The sequence below is a fragment of the Trachemys scripta genome, chromosome 4 (assembly GCF_013100865.1).
Source record: "Trachemys scripta elegans isolate TJP31775 chromosome 4, CAS_Tse_1.0, whole genome shotgun sequence".
Classification (NCBI taxonomy): domain Eukaryota; kingdom Metazoa; phylum Chordata; order Testudines; family Emydidae; genus Trachemys; species Trachemys scripta.
Genome location: NC_048301.1, coordinates 42734122 through 42754078, shown reverse-complemented (window position 1 = coordinate 42754078; position 19957 = coordinate 42734122). Strand labels below are relative to the sequence as shown.

General features: G+C 51.3%; 1 protein-coding gene across 3 annotated transcripts in view; it reads right to left on the bottom strand.

Moving 5' to 3' along the window:
- The window catches only part of LTBP2 (latent transforming growth factor beta binding protein 2), a 116931-nt gene that overhangs the window by 7552 nt on the left and 89422 nt on the right, over positions 1–19957 (bottom strand). For all 3 annotated transcript variants that reach the window (XM_034768529.1, XM_034768531.1, XM_034768530.1), the window contains 9 exons: positions 13742–13864; positions 13298–13423; positions 12869–12991; positions 12345–12476; positions 10570–10695; positions 9665–9808; positions 8893–9084; positions 8679–8762; positions 1732–1860 (listed from right to left, as the gene is read on the bottom strand). In XM_034768529.1, coding sequence (XP_034624420.1) covers positions 1732–1860; positions 8679–8762; positions 8893–9084; positions 9665–9808; positions 10570–10695; positions 12345–12476; positions 12869–12991; positions 13298–13423; positions 13742–13864 — 1179 coding nt within the window. The remainder of the gene's footprint in view (positions 1–1731; positions 1861–8678; positions 8763–8892; positions 9085–9664; positions 9809–10569; positions 10696–12344; positions 12477–12868; positions 12992–13297; positions 13424–13741; positions 13865–19957) is intronic.

Sequence of the window (19957 nt, the reverse complement as noted above, 5' to 3'; positions counted from 1 at the left end):
GGGAGTTCTGGGGGGGGAGCTGTCAGGGGGCAGGAGTGGGGAGAGGGATCGGAGCAGTCAGGGGACAGGGAGCAGAGGGGTTTAGATGGGTTGGGAGTTCTGGGGGTGGCTGTCAGGGGGTGGGGAGTGGTTGGATGGGGCGTGGGAGTCCCAGGGGTCTGTCTGGGGGTGGGGGTGTGGATAAGGGTTGGGGCAGTCAGGGGACAAGAGGCAGGGAGGTTTAGATAGGGGGTGGAGTGCTGGGGGGCAGTTAGGGGCAGGGGTCCCAGGAGGGGGCAGTCAGGGGACAAGGAACGGGGGGAGGGTTGGGGGTTCTGGGGGGGTGGGAAGTGGGAGGGGCGGGGCTAGGGCAGGGCTCCTCCCGTCCTCTTTTTTGCTTGCTGAAATATGGTAACCCTACCCTCGTCCCCCACCTAGGGTTGCCAACTTTGTAATATCTTAAAACCGGACACTCCAGCAGGAGTACCGGAACCTCTCCTTCCCTGTGAGGGCCCACCCTTGCCCAGCCTCTTCTCTTGAGGCCCCGCTTCTGCCCTGCCCCTTCCCCCTGAGGCCCCATCCCCCGTTCATTCCTCTTTCCCCCTCCCTCTGTCGTTCACTGCTTTCCCCCGTCTCCCCCATCCCTGCGTGGGTCAGGAGGGACTCGCCTGAGGAGCCGGGGTTGAGAGCTGCAGCCACTTGAGGCAGGTAGGGGGCCACCCCAGCTGAGTAGGGGCAGGCGCAAGTGATGACTCGGCCCCTCCCCCGTCCACAGTAACTGGACTTCGGGTGTTCGCTCAGTAGATCTGACTGCTAGGGTTACCAGGCGTCCAGTTTTTGACCAGAATGCCCAGTCAAAAAAGGACCCTGTTGGCTTCGGTCAACACCATTGACTGGGCCATTAAAAGTCTGGTTGGCTGCCTGCAGCGGGGCAGGCAGGATGCCTGTCCAGCTCTGCCCAGCTCCCAGGAAGCTGCCAGCATCTCCCTCCAGCTCCAGGAACCATGGCCAATGGGAGCTACAGAGGCAGAGCCTGCAAGCAGGTGCAGCATGCAGAGCCGCCTGGCCATGCCTCCGCCTACGAGCCGGAGGGAGATGCCAGTAGCTTCCGGGAGCCGCTTGAGGTAAGTGCCACCCGGAGCCCACACTCCTCATGCCCTCCCACGCCACAACCCCTGGCCCCAGCCCTGAGCCCCCGCACATCACAACCCCCTGCCCCAGCATGGTGAAAATGAGCGAGTGAGCGAGCAATGGAGGGAGGGGAAAAGGAGTGAGCGGGGCCAGGCCTCGGAGAAGGGGCAGGGCAGGGGCACGGGCAGGGCAAGGGTGTTCGGTTTTCTGCAAATAGGAAGTTGGCTACCCTACTGACCTGACATTGTCAGGTCCTCTTTTTGACCGGACTTTCCGATTGAAAACCGGACACCTGGTCACCCTACCCGCACCTTGCACACACACTGTGCAAGGGCCCCAGGCAGCGCCTCTGCCACCCCCAATGCCTGCCCCACACACACACACACACTGTGTAAAGGCCCTGGGGAACGCTTCTGCCAACCCCTACCCATACGAGAACCCAGAGGACACTGCTCCATAACACTGCTAACCTCACATAACATGGGCACCAGCACTGCCACCACCCACACAGCAAGGGCCCTGGTGCCACATAAGGACAGAATGGGCCTGCCTCCTGCAGTGAGGAGTGGAGGCCCAGACAGAGGGAGGGAGGAGCCGTCCAGAGGGGAAGGGCCATCTCACCCACACACTCGAGCCGGCTGGAGTCGTAGAGATAGCCAGAGCGGCAGAAGCACTTGTACCCTGGCACCGTGTTCACACAATGCCCATTCCGACAAATCTCGGGGCCGAACATCTCACACTCGTCTGCATCTGCCAAGAGAGGGGGCGGGGGAGGCTGCGTCAGTCACGTAGGCCATGTGCCTTGCGGCCAAGCAGCAGGAAGAGAACCTGCTCCTTCCATCCCAGAGGTCGACATGAGCCAAGGCTGGGGAAAACCAGCTCAGCAGCTAGGTCCTGACCTCAGGCAGAGGGGGAATCGCCTGTAGGTATAGCAGGGGCAGGGAATCACCCTGGGCAAAGTGGGAATAGGGGAAGTCGTGGGCCCAGGGTTCATTACAGACACTGCACATGCAATTCCCTGAGTCGTGCAGACAAACAAGTTCCACGATTATATTTTTAACTGGTTTGAAAATCCAGCCTGTGAAGCTGAAGGGCCAGAGCCTGAGCCAAGTCCACACTCCAAACCCACAAGCTTGGAATCCAGCTCGGCAACCGGGAGGAGAAAGAGCTAAATCTTTACAGACTGGAAGTCTGGTTTACAAACATGTAGAACTCAAAAACGGCTGTATGGATTCTGCTGAAACTTCCCAAAAAGCTTTGCCTCTTGGCTGCAATCAAACCTGAGAAGTATCGGCCCAGAAAGAATTAGTTTGCCAGAGTTACTGGCAATGGGAAGAGGGGGCTTCTCATGGAAAGGGCATTTCAGTCTTAATACTAGGAGTTTTTCACACTCCTGCTATATTGAACAGTCAAAAAAGCCACATTTGTCAATATTGTCTCAGAACCTCCCACCACCGACGCTGCTGGATTTAGGGCCAGAGAGAGCCATCCCAAAGGTGTCCTGGGGATTTGCTTCTCAGTGCAATGCTGTAGAGGAGTGCACTCACTTCTAGAGCACTTCCTCATGGGTAGGGGTGGCATAGCAAGCTCCTTCCCCATCAGGCCCCCCCCTGCTGACAGCTGTTCCGGCCCTGGGGTGATATCTCTTCCTGTAACTTCCTGGCCCTCCAGCCAGGTATTGGTTTCAGTCCACTCCTTCCTGGGCAAGGAAATCCCACAAATGACAGTCCAGTAGTTTCATTCATAGTGTAAATGACATTTCATTAGAAGTGATCTGTAGCATGCTTATAGGTACTGTAATGCATGCATGTACGTAATTTGTAGTGCCTGGGCTTGTATTAAATCATATTTTTAGGTTCTGATTTTGATGCTGACCGAAAAGCTTGGCAGCCATAGTCTATAACTGTTCTGATTAAGGCTCTGTATACCATCAGGAGCATTTTCTTATCTGCCCCCCAGTTAGTCCCAGCAAGACTTTTAAGCAGATTAATTCTTCCTTTGATACAGTTTATAACACTGTTTCACAAACGTATTTGATCGGCCCCCCCTTCTTTGTGTCTGTAGTCGTTTACACCTCCCCCAGTCCCAAGTACATATACCACAACCCAGCTCTGAAGGCAGGGCGGAGAGTAGCGGCTGCTGGCTGGGCGCCCAGCTCTGAAGGCAGCGCTGTGCCAGCAGCACAGAAGTAAGGGTGGTAATGTGAAAAAGTGGTATTTGTCAATATCACTTTTCACAGCAGACTTAGTGCCCCACTGCCATCCTTCTGTGCTGCTGCTGCCACCCCAGGGCTGACAGCCAGAGCCCCGCTGCCTCCCGGTGAGGGATTGGGAGGGGTGAGAAGATCCTGAGCCCGGGCTGCCTCCCAGTGAGGGATGGGGGGGCGGGGGCAGCCAAGCAGTGGGCTCTGGCTGTTCCCTTTATCCCTGCCTCCCAGGTGTGCATGGCCCTTCTGCACGAGCCCCAGCCATCCGGGGCTGACAGCTGGAGCTCTTTAAAAGAAAAAAAAACAAACAGCTTGAGCCTCCCTTGACACATTTCTGCGCCTCTCTTGGGAGACCCACCCTATCGTTTGAGAACTGCTGGTTTATGAGATCTTTCCAAAGTAATTTAGTATCAAATGTTACCGCTAAGAATTTGAGCCTTTTAATTCTATGTATTTGTTCTTCCTACATATACAGTTTACATTCCTTTGTAACTTTCCTTTTCGTAAAGATCAATGGAAAGCATGAAAGCCCATGAAATGCATTTCCCTAGTCAGAGATCTCTCGTAACTCTTTGCTGATTCCCTTTTCTGCCACCTCAACATTCCTGCTTCTAACCCACTGAGCACAGTCATCTGCGAATACAGACCGATGCCTACCTCGGCACTTATCAATCCAATCTTATTTAACAAATAACCCTTCCCTGGGGTGTGCTATTTTTAATGTTGTATATATTAGATATAACTTTCCCAACTCTGACTTTACATGGTCCTTTTACTCAAAAATTCTCTAATCCATCCATACATTCTTCCCCTTTTCCCTAGTGCACCTACTTTGTACAAACTAGCTGTCCCTCCACAGCATGTCATATGACTTCTCAATATCTAGAAAGGCAGCTATCATAAAACCTTTGTCCTTGGGACATTTTTGTATTTCAGTTCCTAATTTAACAATGTGATCAATAGTCCATCTTCCTCTCCTAAAACTACTTTGCACCTTACCTATGATGTCATTGTTTTCCAAAAAGGAAACCAATCTTTCATTCACCATTCTCCCCATAATTTTATCCAGACAGGATGTAAAGCCAATCGGTCTATAGACATCCACATTTGTGAATAGTTTGCCTGGTTTTCGTACTGGAATTACTACTTCATGTTTCCACTCTACCAGAATAACTCCTTTTTCCCATTTAGTGTTATATAATTCCCAGAGAACCCATAAATTCAGAGAGATATTTAAACATTATGTTAAATATATTATCTTTACCCGGGGAGGTATTCTTGCTGATATCAATAGCTTCGTCAGGTTCCCATTCAAAACCATTGATTCAGTCTAGTACCTTCATGTTTACCTCAACTACATAATAGAACATGGCTCTCTTCAATGAATTGTCTTTTAATCTGGTGGAAAATTTAACATTGATTTCCATCATTACTCATCCCTTGGAAAGTTTCTGCTAAAACTTCTGCTTTCTCATTATCAGAACTTGATCATCTTGTCAGTCCGAATGAGACCTGGAATGTGGCTACTCTTAGGCTGTGTCTACACTACGGACCTTACAGCAGCACAGCTGCAAGGTCTTCTGTGTAGCCGCTTTATGCTGGCAATAGTGCTCTCCCACTGGCATAATTAAACCACCCCAAGAAGCAGCAGTAGCTATGTCAGCAAGAGACACTCTCCCACCAACATAGCGCTGCGCATACCGGCTCTTTTGTCTGTGAAATTTATGTCGGTCAGGGGTGTGTTTTTTCACACCTCTGGCTGACAAAAGTTTTGATGACAAAAGTACTAGTGTTGGCAGGACTTTAGTCTGAATTCCATTCATTCTTCTAATTTGCCTGTGAATTTCTGATGTCGTGGTATCTTTCTTTATCCACCCACAGGACTTCCTTCAACTCTTTCTTTGATTTTATTTTTTAAAATTCCTTGTGCAATTGTCTTACATCTTTTATATTTCATTCAATCTTCACTAGTCACTGTGGTTTTCACGTTTTTATAGGCTTTATTCCTTTCTTTACCCGCCATTTTGAACTCCTCATTCTACCATACAACTGAGTTTTGAGTTTGGGGGGTACTTCAATATCCGAGATATGGCTACAGTAGCTGCTGCTATTAATTCCATTATTACATTATCACTGACATTCTCTGTCATCACTCACACAATGAGTATTCACAAATTCCGTCCATTTACTTGTAAACAGCTCCCAATTAGCTTTCTTAAGATTCCAGGTGGGTAATTTTCCATTATTTTAACCTTACCTTGCCCTTGAAAATAATAAGTATAGGGAAATCATAGAATCATAGAATATCAGAGTTGGAAGGGACCTCAAGAGGTCATCTAGTCCAACCCCCTGCTCAAAGCAGGACCAATTCCCAGCTAAATCATCCCAGCCAGGGCTTTGTCAAGCCGGGCCTTAAAAACCTCCAAGGAAGGAGACTCTACCACCTCCCTAGGTAACGCATTCCAGTGTTTCACCACCCTCCTAGTGAAATAGTTTTTCCTGATATCCAACCTGGACCTCCCCCACTGCAACTTGAGACCATTGCTCCTTGTTCTGTCATCTGCCACCACTGAGAACAGCCGAGCTCCATCCTCTTTGGAACCCCCCTTCAGGTAGTTGAAGGCTGCTATCAAATCCCCCCTCATTCTTCTCTTCTGGAGACTAAACAATCCCAGTTCTCTCAGCCTCTCCTCATAAGTCATGTGCTCCAGACCCCTAATCATTTTTGTTGCCCTCCGCTGGACTCTTTCCAATTTTTCCACATCCTTCTTGTAGTGTGGGGACCAAAACTGGACACAGTATTCCAGATGAGGCCTCACCAATGTCGAATAAAGGGGAACGATCACGTTCCTCGATCTGCTGGCAATGCCCCTACTTATACAGCCCAAAATGCCGTTAGCCTTCTTGGCAACAAGAGCACACTGTTGACTCATATCCAGCTTCTCGTCCACTGTGACCCCTAGGTCCTTTTCAGCAGAACTGCTACCTAGCCATTCGGTCCCTAGTCTGTAGCAGTGCATGGGATTCTTCCGTCCTAAGTGCAAGACTCTGCACTTGTCCTTGTTGAACCTCATCAGGTTTTTTTCTGCCCAATCCTCTAATTTGTCTAGGTCCCTCTGTATCCGATCCCTACCCTCTAGTGTATCTACCACGCCTCCTAGTTTAGTGTCATCTGCAAACTTGCTGAGAGTGCAGTCCACACCATCCTCCAGATCATTAATAAAGATATTAAACAAAACCGGCCCCAGGACCGACCCTTGGGGCACTCCACTTGAAACCGGCTGCCAACTAGACATGGAGCCATTGATCACTACCCGTTGAGCCCGACAATCTAGCCAGCTTTCTATCCACCTTACAGTCCATTCATCCAGCCCATACTTCTTTAACTTGGTGGCAAGAATACTGTGATGATCACTCCCCATTCCTTCTTCCTTATATATTTCCCAGTTGCATTTAATTGCAATATCTGCTGTTATAATTCCCACATCTAAATAGGAAAAACTACCATCTGCTGCATTAAATCTATTTGGGGTGTCATCGTTTAAAACCATTAGATTGTTTTCATCCATGAACTTTCCTAAATATGCACCATTTTTATCAGCTGGGTTTACTTCCCCACAATTTTTATCACTATTTAGGTCACCACATATAATATATGGTCATTTAGCATTCTTCACTTTTTTTTGTAGCTCCAAACTTTCTAATTTCCCATAAGGGTTGTAGACTTTATAAATCCTTACAGAAATATTTCTCTTCTGCATGGGGATCTCAACAACATTATATTCTAGGCTTACTTCCTCATTCTCTACTGCTATGTAGCTTAATCCTTCCCTTATGAAAGTACAAACACCTTGTCCTCTTCCTAGTTTTCAGTCTTGCCTAAAGGAATTTTAAAAGCAAACTTTCCAAGCAACCATGTTCCCTGTATACATATGAAATCTGGTTTAGTTTTCATTTCCAGGATATTTTCGTTTAGTTCTTGACCATGTACGATCAGACTGTGCACATTCCAGCAAAAGACTGAGATCTCCATACTAGTCACGTTTCACCATTAACCTCATTCAAAATTGCATGAATACGGTCCATTGACAAATTGCTAACTTATAAGTATTTTTCTGCTGCCCTTGTTACAATATTCATTTTTTTCTGATTTTTCCCCTTGTTTGTGATGTACAATTCATCTTTTTTTTCTCACTACGAGTATATGTCACCTATTCCTTCTGCAGTGTTTATCATAGTCTTTATCGAATAAGGCTGTGTCTGCAATTCCTCTTTTCCTGGGCTGATTGTCTCTTCCTTCTCCTCCTAATGCTTTGAGAGTCCCCTTACTGCTGCCACATAAGGCATGTTATTAACAATTTTTGTCTTTTGTATCTCAGTAACTTGTTTTGCTGCACTACATCCTCTATATGCTGGACTGTGATTACCACCGCAGTTACTACATTTGGCCTCTGTCCCTCTTATACAGTTTTCATAGGAATGCTCTCCTCCACAGTTACTGTGACAAACATTTGCGACGTGCCCATGCCATTGGCACGTATAACACCTTAGGGGAGAGGGCTATATGGCTTGGTTCTGAATATCTGAAACCCTAGCGTTACTTTCTCAGGTAGAGCCATCCCTCAACACTACAGCTGTTGATGGCTTTGCTTTCTCCTCCTGGTTTACTAATTAGTTGCTTACTTACTAACATTTTATCTTCTCCTGTGCTTTTGGTCTTCTCATCACTGGTCAGCTCTAATGGCCTGCCATACGTTACCCCCTGGTAACTTATTTTAACTTTCCCTAGCATTTTACTTTTTATATCCGCTTGTTCTTTGTTTTTACATTCAACTAAAAGATCCCCATCTCACAGCCTCTTGGCTCTTACAATATCCCCTATGCTTTTTTTTAATCCAGTCAGCTACTTTCAAAGGCTTAACATCCCCTAATCTTGTTCTTTGACTAGTGATCTTACAATTGTAGCATTTTAGTTTATTTCCTTCCTCAGCTTTGCTTTTTTGTTGATATTATCACCTGCTTCTGCTTCTATTCTTTTCTTTCCCCCCCCCTACTTTGTGTCCATTCTCTCTAATAGACTCTTCTTCAATTTCCAGGGGGACTTCATTTGATATCAGAAAATCCTCCCTCCCTCCAGCCCAGCTCCCTTCTGTGTCAGATTTCCTGCCTTTATAGCAACCACCGACAGCTTCTCCTAGCTGGGACTCCTCTTTAAGTGAGCCCGGCCTACCCTCCAGGTGCAGCCAGTTAACATACTTGGCCTCTCAGGCCCACATGTACCCATTCAGAGCCTGTGTGGGTACAGACGACTGTTCCAGTAGCTCAGGCCCCGCAGAGAGAAGAGAAGAAAAGGTGCTGGTACCTGTGTATGACGTCTGTCCAAAGAGCAGAGTCCCTTCCACAGGGATATAGCCCTTCCCACTCGGGCAGATCTCACTGTATTCCACTGCAGACAGGAAGGGAAGCGGGCAGAGAGAAAAAACTCAGGAGTAGGTATGATTAGGTTAGGACACAGTGAGCACGCTATTTGCTCTGATCTGCGTGAGGAGAGGGGAATGCTGGGGACGGTGCCCTACCTGTGCCCAGGATAGGGCAGGGATGGGTCTCACAGTTGTCCCCCCAAGCAGCCCCCTCGGTGCAGCAGCACTCCTCCTTGGTGGTGTTTTTGGCCAGGACGCTGTCACACAGCTGGACGTCGCTGATGTGATAGTAACACTCCTTCCGCTCTGAGCCAGCGGGACGTGGTGCTATGGGCCGCTCAGGATCCCCTGAGAGACAACAGAACACAAGAGATGTGCCACAGAAGGCCTCAATGACATGCCAAGCTCCCAGCCTGAGCTCTGGAGCCCTAGGGAAGGTCACCCCACATCCAGAATCTCCCATGATGAAAACAGGGCTGGCAATGTGGCCTCCCTCGCACGACTGTTCAGCCTTCAGAACAGATCCCCACAGATGAGATCTCACCCACACCCATTCATGGTCAACAATGCCCAGGCAGTACCTGGCTCCTGCCTCAGCGAGATCTCACCCATGCCAGCTCCTGGCTGGCACTGCCCCATTAGCACCCAGCTCCCTCCCCAGCGAGATCTCACCCATACCAGCTCCTGGCTGGCACTGCCCCGTTAGCACCCAGCTCCCGCCCCAGCGAGATCTCACCCACGCCAGCTCCTGGCTGGCACTGCCCCGTTAGCACCCAGCTCCCACCCCAGCGAGATCTCACCCATGCCAGCTCCTGGCTGGCACTGCCCCATTAGCACCCAGCTCCCGCCCCAGCGTGATCTCACCCATGCCAGCTCCTGGCTGGCACTGCCCCGTTAGCACCCAGCTCCCGCCCCAGCGAGATCTCACCCATGCCAGCTCGTGGCCGGCACTCTCCTGCCTCCGTGTCGTACTCCTCATGGTCACTGAGGCACAGGCACAGGAATGATCCCTCCACGTTCTCACAGAGCGCGGTCCCACACACGGCTACCATCAGCTCACATTCATTCACGTCTGTGACACAAGGCAGAGGAAACGGCTTGAGGGCTCCCGCAATGGGACAGTGCATCCACCTGAGTCCTCAGAGTCACGGATGCTCTTCACCCCAGAGGGGCTATGTCTCAGTGTGTGTCCATGGTGGGAATGACACGGGAATGAGCCCGTGGACAGACTACACAGTGTTGAACACCAAGAGGACTCCCTATCCATGAAATGCAGGAAGCCCCTTCACCAGGAGCATTTAAACCTCACCTGGACAGAGTGCTGGGAATAGATCCTGCCCTGGCCCCCCGGAATGGACTAGGTGGGGTCTGACAGGGCATTTCCTCCTCCAACTGCTGCGATTCAGGCACATTCCACTGTAAACACCCAATAATTAACCCTTCACCATTCACCTGCAGCTCCCTCCCTGGTAGAAGGTGTTGGCCTTGCCCATTTTTGATCCCCCAAGTGAGCTTCTCTGACCTCCAGGGGGCCCTGTGTCCATCTACTTGAAAAGGGCCTATGTCCTGGAGACTCACCTGGTGGCCACTTGCCCCTCCTGCCCCTGCTCATAGCCCCACTCACCCGTGCACACCTCTCATTACTAGGGATCCTGAGGGAGCCACAGGGAAAGGATTTTTCCCATCCCCCGCCGGGAAGGGACACCCCCACTGAGATGTGGACAGCACAAAGGGTGCAGCACAAAGGGTGCAGGGCCCCATGCGCTGGCGAGTCTGGCGCAGGCACTGAGGCAGCATGAAGACATCAGGCCAGAAGCACTGAGTGACTCTTACCCACGCAGTCCTGGCCTGGGGGCAAGTTCTCATAGCCATTGTCGCAGAGGCAGCGGAATGAGCCATCCGTGTTGTCACAGAAGGCATGGCTCCCGCACAGCGTCTCGTTGGCACATTCATCTATGTCTGCAGGAGAGAGGAGGGTCTGGGTCAGTGCAGAACCTCCCTTCCCCAGACCATCCCCATCACACTCCCAGAGCCCTCCCACCTGGGTCAGCCCCGGGGATCAGGGGTAGGCAATACCCAGAGCAAAAGCTCTCAACCCCTGCTGCCGCAGGATCACAGGGCCAGGCCTGCCCAGCTCCCCTCCCTAATTTGCAAGAAGGAAGGGGAACAACTTAGCATGGGGGAAGAGTCACCATAAGGACAACCTCCAATACAATTCAGTGCTCCAACTGGGTAGAGATGGGATGAAAAAGTATACAGGGGACACGGGCAGAGCTGGGGAATTAGGGGGACAGGCGATATAGATGGCTATAGGGAGGTATATGGGATGAATATGTGAAAGTATACGAGACAGGAGGAGTGCAAATGGGTATGGGGCCATGGGCAGGTATAGAGAATATGGAGATTATTGACAAGGATAGGGGAGTTTGGGTTAATACGGGATAGAATAAGCTGAATATGAGGTGTTACAGGCTGGTATATAGAGTCCTATGGGAGAATGTGGGAGCATATGGGGGCCATGAACACAGATAGGGACTGTGCTCTCCTGCTCCTGACCTCCTTGCTGATCAGTGGCAGACTTGCACTTTTTCTCCTTCCTCAGTTCCACACCCTGACCCATGGAGAGCTCTGCCTGCAGCTGTGCAGAGCCTGCTCCCCGCACACATAGACCCCACAAGCACCCAAACCCTGGCTTTATGACGCTTGGGCACAATCAGGGGCTTGCTGGGACCCCCACCTGCCCATAACTACACCCGTAGACCTCCCCAAAGCTGGGAGGAGTCAGGGCTGCAGGGGCTGGTTCGCCTGGCAGAGGGGTGACCTTGCAGGTGCACAGTGCACCCTGATACCCCTCCCACTGCTGCCTGGGGCGTGAGATCTCCTCACAGCAGCTGAGGAAGCTGCATGTTTGCAGCTTGGCATTGTCCGGACGTTAAGGAGTGGAAGCTGAGCTCGGATGGCATTAACCTACGGCATTAGCAGCAGCGCTGGGCCCCGGCTGGTGATGCCTCCCCCTCGCACAATCTTATGAGAGTTTGGGGGATTCTTTAACGCCACAATAATTCCTTTGTAGTGTCACCTTTCAATGCTGCCCTTGGCTGGGAGCCCTAAATCCAACCCCGGGGCTCTGCAGGGGGGGATCTCCATGCACCAACCCCAGAGACAAGCGACCAGCCTCTGTCAGAGCACAGCTCATCCAGCAGCCCCAGGGAAGCAGCTAGGCACAGCCAGGAACCCCAGCAGGCTGCTGCCTTTTGGGGAACTCTGCGCTGCAATACAATCCTGGCCCTGAAATGGACTGTAACCTCCCCAGGAATCTCCCTGAGAGGAAAAGCTGCACAATGCAGCGTCTGTTACCAAGTGCCAAGAAGAGAGAAGTCTAGACACAAACAGCCAGGAAAACAAGCACTCAGCATTATCTACGTCTACGCTGGCCAAGCACTTCCTCCTCCCCATCGCTAACCGGGGACACGACCACAGGCGCCTCCCTGCTTCTGGCTTGGGCAGCAAGCTTTATCCTCAGGATGCCAACTGAGCCAGCCAGCCCCCCGCCCCGCCCACCAGGAGAGAGCACAGATCACAGCAAGAGAGCACGCAGCGGTACCCACCAATGCAGTCACCCAGCGGTGTCCGGTGGAAGCCAGGCTGGCAGCCCATAACGCAGCGGTATGAACCCAGGGTGTTCAGGCACCTCCATGTGCCGCACACAGTGTCCCCGAAATCCGCACACTCGTCCACATCTGTCACCCGGTGACAACGGACACAGAAGGAGAAGTGCAAAGAGATGGGACAGTGAACTGGGGACCCCACAACCCCACTGGAGAGCCTTGGTGTGACCAGACCTCAACCACACTGGGGGCCTGTGGCAGCTGCCCCCACAAATCCACTAATGACCTGATACTAGGCCCCCCGACCCACAAACCCAATGTGGGCCCTGGGGCCCCCTGTCGTGGCACAGCTAGTGGGAGAACCAATGAAGGGGCAGAGGCCTCGTGGCTCTGGAGCAGGAGTGAAGTGACGAGTGTCAGTGGTACTTGAAGTAGAGGCGTTCCCTCTGTGTGAGGAAGGAGACCCTCATACGTACGCCAGCGATCTGGGGAGAGCCCTGTGTTCCCCCGAGACCAGCGCTTACCTACACAGTCATCAGTCTCCTGTGAGTGCATGAAGCCATTTTCACACAAACATCTGTAGGAGCCCTCCGTATTGAAACACTGGCCTCGCAAACACCGGGATTTGTCTGCACATTCATCCACGTCTGGAAGAGACGACATGATGAAGATCAGCACAGAGGCTGTCTGACGGGTGTACACTGGTCCCTGCACAATAAATACTATCCACAGTGGGCAGAGACCATGGCAGAGGGGACAAGGGACCACAGCCAGGGAAAGGAGAGAGCATAGTCAGGGGCAGGGGAGAGCCCAGGGGAATAGCCAGGGGGCACAGTTGGGCAGGGGAAAGCCCAGGGGGAGAGCCAGGAGGTGGTCAGGGGCAAGGGAGAGCCCAGGGCAATAGCCAGGGTCCAAGGCACATTTAGCTGCTGACATTTCTCCCAGTCCCTCACCTTGACAGCTGACTCCCCCAGCCGCATTTGAGAAGCCAGGAGCACAAATACAGAAGTAGGATCCGTGGCTGTTCAGACACTCGCCATTGGGGCTGCAGATCTCACTGCCCAGGCACTCATTCATGTCTGCAGGAGAAACATGAGTTAGCTCCACACAATTGGCTGGGGGCAGATGGCAGGAGGGCCCCGCACCCAGCCCACACAGGGCAGGCCCCGGGAGGGTTTAGGGTCCCATCCAGCCCTCTCATCGCAGGTACAGGGAGTGCGTCAGTGGTGACCTCATGTTTGGTTAATGCTCTGGAGCAGCGCTCCAAAGGCTGGTCGTCCCAGGCTGCACTGCAATCCCCCTACATGGGTAGAAATGGGAATTCCCAGCAGATGCCCCAGACTCCATGGTGGGGTCCAAAGGGGAACGGAATGGACAGGCCCTGGCGGGGCTCGTACCTTCACACACAGTGCCGTTGAGCAGCTCAAATCCAGGGTGGCAGTGGCAGACGTAGGAGCCCGGTGTGTTCAGGCACTCTCCTCCGAGGCAGCTAACGGTGGGGTCTTCACACTCATCAATATCTGCCCAGGCCGAGAGGCACAGAATTAAGAGTCAGGACCAGTGCGGGTGCGCAATGAGCAACTGCCACAAACAAACAGAGGCCAAGGGCAGCAGCAATTCAGGCCTCTGACAGCCGCAGGCAGGTTAGTGTTCAGATACCTTCCTGCCTGCTGAGGGCAGAGCCGCTGGCTGTCAGCCCACAGTGCGATCCTGGGGCTGCCTACAGGGAAGGATCCCGTCAGGGGACGCCAAGGGGAGAGGCTCTATACAGCTCTCGAATGCTGCGATTAGAGGAGCTACAGCAGCACCTTTTCCAACGCTCCCTCAAACTTTGGTGTCTTTTTACCCATGGATCCCAGATCGGAGCTAGTCCTGCCTTGGCAAACCAGGACCAACCAAGGAGGTTTTGCTAAACCAAACCCAGGCCCCAGTCTCCTGGGCCTGTCCCCAAGTTAGTTCAGTACTGGGCACCTCAGTGCCACAAACTGGAGGGAAACCAGAGAAGAGCCATGACAAGAATCATGCTAAAGGCACAAGAGTGTATGTCAGTGAAGTGACCCAACACCCTCAAACACCCCATCTGACCCCACTCTCCTGGTGCCTAACCCTTCTCCACCATCGCCCCTCATTCTCTCCTAGCTATGGAAACGTCCCACCCTCATCCTTTCCAGCCATCCCTTAACATCTCCTGGCCCTCCCCAGCCGTCATCAGTGCTTTAAGAGTTTCATTAATAATGAAATGTTGAAGGAACTAAATCTGTTCCTTTGGGCTAAGACATGGCTGGGGGACAGGCCAACAACCTGCTATTACCTGCAGGGTGTAAGCTCTAAGGAGAGCTCTAAGGAGAACTCTTTGGGTGATGGTACGGGTGTGTGGGTGTGGGTGTGGGTGTGGGTGTGGGTGTGGGTGGGTGTGTAAGGAGGAGGGATGGGATGACATTAACGTAAGGTCTGAGGCCTTTTTCTGCAGCCACATTAAGACAGCAGTAGCCATGAGCTAAAAAGCAGAAAGTCACATCCTCACATTCCATCTAAACGCCATTAAACCAATGACATATCGGGCTGTTAAGAAGGCCATCCTGTTCCAGTAGTACCCACCACCACCAGATAAAGAAACAGATCTTAAGATGTTTAAAGAAAACTTTGTTTGATAGCATTCTGTCTGGCAAGGAATCATTTTTGTGATTGTGAAATCTTTACTTTATTGTTTTGCCTTTATGGTCCATACTTCTCTATTGTTCATCTGCATGGTTTCTGTCTGGTTCTTTGATTGTTTCTGTCTGGGCCATATCTAATTTTGCAAGATTTAAATCAACTAAGGTGGTGGGGTATGATTGGTTAAAGAATTGTTTCACAATATGTTAGGATTGGTCAAAGAATTATTTTGTAGTACTTTAGTTTAAAATTATTGTTTAAGACAGTGGTTCTTGCCCAGGGGTACATGAACCAAATGGCATACTCAGAGGTCTTCCAGGGGGTACTCAACTCATCTAGATCAATGTTTCTCAATCTGGGGGTTGTAGCCCCCAGGGGAGTCATGGGACGGGCTTAGGGGGGTTGCAAGTGCAGGGCCAGCATTAGGGGGCGGCAAGCAGGGCATTTGCCCAGGGCCCATGCCACAGGGGGCCACACAAAGCTAAATTACATGCTTCAGCCCTGGGCGGCAGAGCTCGGGCTTCAGACAAGGCTCACAAGTGAAAAACAGGCTCAAGTATCACACTGAAATGTATGTACAATATTTATATTCCAATTGATTTATTTTATAATTATATGGTCAAAATGAGAAAGTCAGCAATTTTTCAGTAAGTGTGCTGAGACATTTTTGTATTTTTATGTCTGATTTTGTAAGCAAGTAGTTTTTAAGTAAGGGGTACGCAAGACAAATCAGACTCCTGAAAGGGGTACAGTAGCCTGGAAAGGTTGAGAACCACTGGATTAAGGTACAGTTAAGCAGGACTCAAGTTTAACTATATAAACTGGGGTCCAAAAGGAAGTTCTCTGGAACCAACTCCAGGACACAGCCCAAGATCAGAGCTGCCAGACCTCAACACCCTGCCAATCACACCGTGCAGAAGCTGGAGGAGCCCCGGGCAACCTGATCCTGACTGGCCACCAGGAAAAGTTTGTCGTCCTTATTGGGAGCATTATATGCTTAGCATGTGTATTCTGTTTTGAGAGCTGTTAATAAACAGAGGTTAAGAATATTACCGTGAAAGGCTCTTTCACTGGTAAATGGTGCCGCAAACCCACAGAAAATTACACCCTGAGTCCTAGGAGCTGGGTAAGGGTGGGGGTGCCTAAATTAACTGGGTTACGCCTGGAGTCCATGGAAGAGTAAAGGTGGGGTGCCCTAGAGTGTGCAGGTAACACTAAGGGAAATGGGCTTCCAACTCCCAGCATGACCATGTCCACCGTAGAGAGCCAGATGTAGCCTCGGCCTCACCTGGCTCTGTCACCCTGGACTGTCCCATTCACCTGCCTCTTTTGGAACACAATTCAGCTCAGCTAATGCATGCGGGAGGCAGCTCTCCACCCTCCCACAGGGCAGCGAAAGCTCCTTACTCCCACCCTTCCACTGGTCCATCCAGGGGAGGTGTGACGCTCCAGGCCCTCAGAAGAAAACAACATTTCTGCCACATTTTCAGTCCCCCAAGCCTGCCAGGTCCTGAGTGCAGCTTTTCTGACTGTGAGAAAGTACATGAGTCTAAGAGGACTGATTCCCCGTCAGTACCAGCCTGCGGGCTGCAGAGGGCACCAACAACATTCCCCACCTCCCTTGCTCTGCCTGTTCCCATCACAGAAGTTAGAGGTGGAAACATTGAGCCTGAAAGCTCCTCAGGGCAGAGCAGGGACCGTGCCTCTGCTAAGTGCCAAGCGCACGGTGTACGCAACAGAGCACCATTCATTTATGCCTTAGGGCAAGATTACTCCTACCCAGGGGTGAAAGTAACTTAAAGGATTTACCGGTACACTGGAGCCCTGAGCGGAGGCATGGCCTCAACCAGAAGAGGCGTGGCCTCAACCAGAAGAGGCGGGGCCTTTCAAGATTTAAAGGCCCTGGGGCTCCGGCTATGGCTGGGAGCCCCAGGGCCTTTAAATCACCCCAGAGCTACCAGCTGAAGAGGCGGCTGTGAGCCCCGGGGCTCAGAGGCGAATTAAAGGGCCCAGGGCTCCCGATGCTGCAGAACTCCAGGCCCTTTAAATCACTGCGGGAGCCCGGCTGCCAGAGCTCCAGCAGGGATTTAAAGGGCCCAGGGCTCCCCGCAGCGGCCAGAGCACCGGGCCCTTTAAATTCCCACCTGAGCCCAGCTGCCGGAGCTCTGGCAGTGATTTAAAGGGCCCGGGGCTCCCCGCAGCGGCTGGAGCACTGGGCCGTTTAAATCACCGCCGCGGAAGCCAGTCCTGTCCGGCACAGTGTACTGGCTCTTTCCAGTACGCCGGACCGGACCAGCTTACTTTCACCTCTGCTCCTACCACACTCAGTTCTAAAACATCCCTAGCTTCCATCAGTTCCCTGGCAGACGATCCATGCCCTAATTCATTTGTTATAAGCCATCCCAAAACTCTTATTGTTCTTCACACACAAAACCCAAAATCTAGAGCCATGGTCACCAATCCAGCAGGGGAAGACTGGAACAGTTTCTCCTGGGGTCAGTCACCAAACACTTGATAACATTCCCTCAATGCTCTCTCCTCCAGCTGCTCTAGCAGCGAGCATGGGGAAGTGACATGCCGGGAAAGACCCATCTAAGGAGGGAGTCACATGACTAGCCCACAAACGGAACAAAATGTGCAATCCTTCCATCCCATCAGGAGCATGGAAACTTTACCTCATTTTCCTGTGTGTGCCTCAGGCCCAGCTGTAAACCTAGAGGAAGAAGAAAAGTGGCCAAGCCGCCTTCTCCCTCTCCAGGAGGAACCACCAGGTGCAGTCTGCCTCTGCTCATGAGTTTTACCCCAAACAGCTGGGAAGACCCCCTGTTAGTGGGTTTATTTACCATCTGTATGCTGGTGGTTCCCAGGTGCTCCACTGCCTAGCCATGAGAGAAGCTACTATTCTCCCTCACTAGCTTTTCATGCCATGCTCATCACCAGGGGGTCTTTATCAAGCACCTTGGACTACATCTGCACTCTGCCTGCTGATCCATCTCTGAAGGGCCCTTCTCCACCATTCCAGCCATCTGAACTGCTTCTCATAACAAACAACAAAACCACAAAAATGTTTCCTTCTTTGCCCTCAAATGTGGGATTTCTCTCCAAAAATATCCCTGCTGAAGACCCATGACAGGCACTGGGCCAGAGACAGATTTAAGGTCCAATATCTTGGGTCCGAAAGGTGACCCTGATACCAGCAGAAAGGTGCTGGGGGAGGGTATCCCCAGTGCAGGGTATCAGGCATTAGGAGATACAGAAATTCCATTTTAGGTCATTTTCATAGGGGGATCTAAACAATATTAGTTCTATTTTTTCTTCTCCTCCGAGGCCTATACAGCTAGGTGAATGGGAGAAACAAATAACCTTAAATTATCTCAATCACACTCCTAAGGCAGTTTTCCTGCAGAATATGTGGCTGATCCAGAACCTACGCTGGTGCAGCTGAGTATAGAGGACCGGTTGGCAGGAGTCTCTGCACACCTCACCTGTGGCTCTGCCACTCCTGGGTAACTTAGCAACATAAACTCATGTCCTACACCACAATTTCACGTACCCACGACAGAGCACAGCCTTAGAGCTACACCAGAAAAAAAACCCGCACACAAGTTACAACAGGGCCTAGGGAACGGAACAATTAACAACCACAGGTTTAGCAGTTACTAGGGAAGTCTCGAGTTCTGTTCCACAAGGTCTGCTGCAGTCTGACAGATCTCACTGTCCGGGAGTTTCTGCTGAGGCCCAGCGTTCGCTTTCCCTTCCACAATTTCATCCCAGTCCTCCTGATTCATAGAACCATAGGGTTAGAAGGGACCACAAGGGTCATCTAGTCTAACGCCCTTATTACTTTTATTGGTGATTATTATTATTATTGCCAATAACGCTGCAAACACTTATCCACATGCTTACCATTAAGCACTCGAGTAACCAGATCCCTATTTAGCAAAGCGCTCTCAGGGCCTGCACCTAAAACTTAAGTAGACCCAGTAATGCTGCTCAGGGCCTACTGCTACCACCCAACTACTACAACAATAGAAACCCACCCGTGCTGCTGTAGCGCTTGCAGTGTGGAAGTACCCTAAGACAGAGAGCAGTCCTGGTGACTTCAATACCACCACTCGCATGCTTGAAGATAAATCTGTGCTTCAATGCTTTGTTGAATTGGGGCCTTTATTACTTCATTATTCTTTTGCCAGCTTTTCCTCTTTCATTGGCTTGCCCGTGTCTTGTTAACACTCTGCCTGTTTTTGTTTTGTTTTTACCCCTTGCACCACAGGCCTAGATAATTCCTCTCTGCCTTGCAGTTTATACCCGGCAGACATTTATAAACTCCTCCCAGGTCCCCCTGTCCCTGGAGTTGAGGTTTAGCCAAACTAGACAGGTTTTACTCATTTCGCACTTCCCTACAGTTAAGGCTATCGTTTTGTCATGAATATTTTTAGTAAAAGTCAGGGACAGGTCATGGGCAAAAAACAAAAATTCACGGAAGCCATGACCTGTCCCTGACTTTTACTAAAAGTATCCCTGACAAAATGGGGAGGGAGGAGGGTCCAGCACCCTGTCCTGCTGCAGTGGCTGGGAGCTGTGGCCCCCCCATCCCTGCCCAGTGGCTGGGAGCTGGGGGGATCCCCCAGGGACCTGCAGGGCTGGGAACTGAGAGGGGGCCCCACCACCCACGGGGGCAGAGAGCTGAGCTGGCTGCTGCAGGAGGGCCCCCGCTGCCAGCGGTGTCTGGGCTGCTACAGTGCCCCAATGTCACGGAGGTCTCTGGAAGTCACAGATTCCGTGACTTCCACGATCTCTGTGACATAATCGTACCCTTACCTATAGCTCAGCCCCCTGATCACCTTGGTTGGTCTTCTCTGAACTCCCTCTGATTTGCCAATATCTTTCTGATAAAAAGGTGCCCACAATAAATGCACCAGCGCTGCACAAAGTAGGACCTGGCTATTCCCCCTTGG